At 53.5% G+C, this 2,238-nt stretch overlaps 1 protein-coding gene across 1 annotated transcript; it reads right to left on the bottom strand.

Annotated features, from left to right (window-relative positions):
* Positions 1–452: 452 nt before the first annotated feature.
* On the bottom strand, positions 453–944 carry LOC120975907 (uncharacterized). The gene has a single exon (XM_073511929.1). It carries the CDS (start codon positions 942–944, stop codon positions 453–455), a length of 492 nt encoding a protein of 163 aa, XP_073368030.1.
* Positions 945–2,238: the final 1,294 nt, after the last annotated feature.

Below are 2,238 nucleotides of genomic sequence, written 5' to 3'. Positions count from 1 at the left end.
CTAGCGTCAGGGCTGTGCGAAGAAGGTGACTGGCGCTTGAAAAAATTTCAGTTGCCAACCAGTAAAACCGAACAAATAATTGATCGTGCTGTATAAACATGCCAATCTGGTTTCATAGAAATCATAAACCCTTCCTCTGTTCACTTGGTCATGGTCTCATGGATGACCAAATCACCAGACCACTGGCCGGCTTGGCCTCAACGCGATGTCCATACTACTATCCACGCTCTGGACGCAGTTTCCAAGGCCCCGGGTATGTATCTTTTTGTTGCATGCATCTTATCAACTTTGCTTACCTCTCCCATCTCTTTTTTTTTGAAGCCGCCAGCAATTGCTAGCCATTATATTATGAGGGTAGGAAGCAATATTTACAAGGGCGCTGCCGCGGTTTAAGGAGAAAAAGAAAGAGAAGGAAAAAAGGCAGGGCCCCTAGGCCACGCTTGAGTGATCTCTCACGTTGGGTTCCCGAAAAGGTGCTGCAAACATTTCGCTCCCGCCAATCTCCATGCCTCCAGGGATCCCCGCACTACTTGGATGACGGCCCAGGGCGCGGCGATCTTCTTGTGGAAAACCCTACGGTTCCGCTCCAGCCATAGTTCCCATGTGATGAGCATGGTGAGCGACCTGATTCTTTTGCGATGCTCTGCCTGGGTGTTGTCGATGATGTGTGCCCAGTATATCTCTGATCTGTCACCCTCTGGCCAGGTGCTTGGAGCAAGAGCAGCGCAGCCGTGCCATCCTGCCGCGGCAGCCCAGATCGTCCGTGCCACCGGACATTGCCATAGCAGGTGCACAGATGATTCAAGGTTCCGAACACACAGCGGGCAGAAGTAGTCATTTAGCCACCCGCGCCTTTGCAGCCTATCAGCGCACCACAGCCTATCGAGCATCAACAGCCAGGTGAAGAATTTGCAGCATGGAGGAGCCCAGGCCTTCCAGAACATGGTTGCGAAATCTGATCCTATCCGACCCGCGAACTGGAGCTTGTAAGCGGCTGTTGCGCTGTATATGTGCCAGAGTGGGTTGTCTTCCAGGTGATGTTGTCTGGCACATCTGGCTGCAGGGAGACCTGGGCGTCGTTGATCATATTCCATAACCTCCTGAATTCAAAGATGTTGGCGTCCGAGAAGGGTGGGCGGCGGATGTCTTGAATCCATTTTTGTCCTTGCACCGCGTCCTTGACGGTGCGATTCTTGCACCTACATCGGGCAAAGAGAGAGGGTGCAATCGCCTTTGGCGGCAGCGGTCCCAGCCAGGTGGATTCCCAAAAGAGTGCGCGCTCGCCATTGCCAATAGAGACGCTTGTTGGAGCAGCAAAGAGCTCGCGATCCTGGTCATCACACGGCAAGGGAAAACCAGTCCATGGCCGGGCAACCTCATCCCACGATAGCCATAGCCATCGCAGCCGCAGTGCCCTTGCGAATTTTGCACTATCTAGAACTCCTAATCCGCCAAGATCGATCGGGGAGCAGACCGTCTCCCAGTTGACTTTGCATTTACCGCCGGACAACTTCTCTTCCTGAGCCCAAAGGAAACGCCTGCATATCTTGGCAATATCCTTCAAGACTCCAGCCGAGGCTTTGATTGCAGTGAGCGCGAAGACAGGAATGGCTAAAAGCACAGAGCAGACAAGCGCTCGCCGGCCCGCGCTGTTCATTAGTCTCCCCTTCCATCCTGCTAGCTTAGCCTTGATGCGATCAAAGATGAACTGGAGGTGCACCTTCTTCAGTCTTCCTAAGGAGATTGGCAGACCTAAATATGTGATCGGGAAACCTGTTCGCCGGCCGGGGAAACCTTGCAGAATGCCATCTAGGTCCAAAGAGTGGCATTGGATAGGCGTGACTGTGGATTTTGAAGGGTTTACGCGCAGACCCGTGGCCTCCCCAAATTTCTCCAGGATAGTTAGCAGGCAGGATACCTCCTCGTTGCATGGGTTGGAGAAGATGATTGCATCGTCCGCATAGAGGCTAACGCGCAGCTTGAAGTCGCGCCCAGGAAGTGGCGCCAGGTATCCCAGGGCAGCAGCACGGTCTAGAATCCGCTGTAACGTGTCGATGGCAAGGATGAAGAGGAAGGGGGAGAGCGGGTCGCCTTGACGTAGCCCTCTGTGGTGGTCTATCAGCTCGCCCTCGACACCATTTAGAAGGACTACAGAGGAGGATGATCGCAGCAGCAGAGCGATCCAATCATGCCATCGGGCAGAAAAACCTAGCTTCTGAAGTAGCTCAAGTAGATACT

This window comes from Aegilops tauschii, chromosome 3, assembly GCF_002575655.3.
Source record: "Aegilops tauschii subsp. strangulata cultivar AL8/78 chromosome 3, Aet v6.0, whole genome shotgun sequence".
In the NCBI taxonomy this organism is placed as follows: domain Eukaryota; kingdom Viridiplantae; phylum Streptophyta; class Magnoliopsida; order Poales; family Poaceae; genus Aegilops; species Aegilops tauschii.
This window is presented reverse-complemented; position numbering and strand designations above follow the sequence as displayed.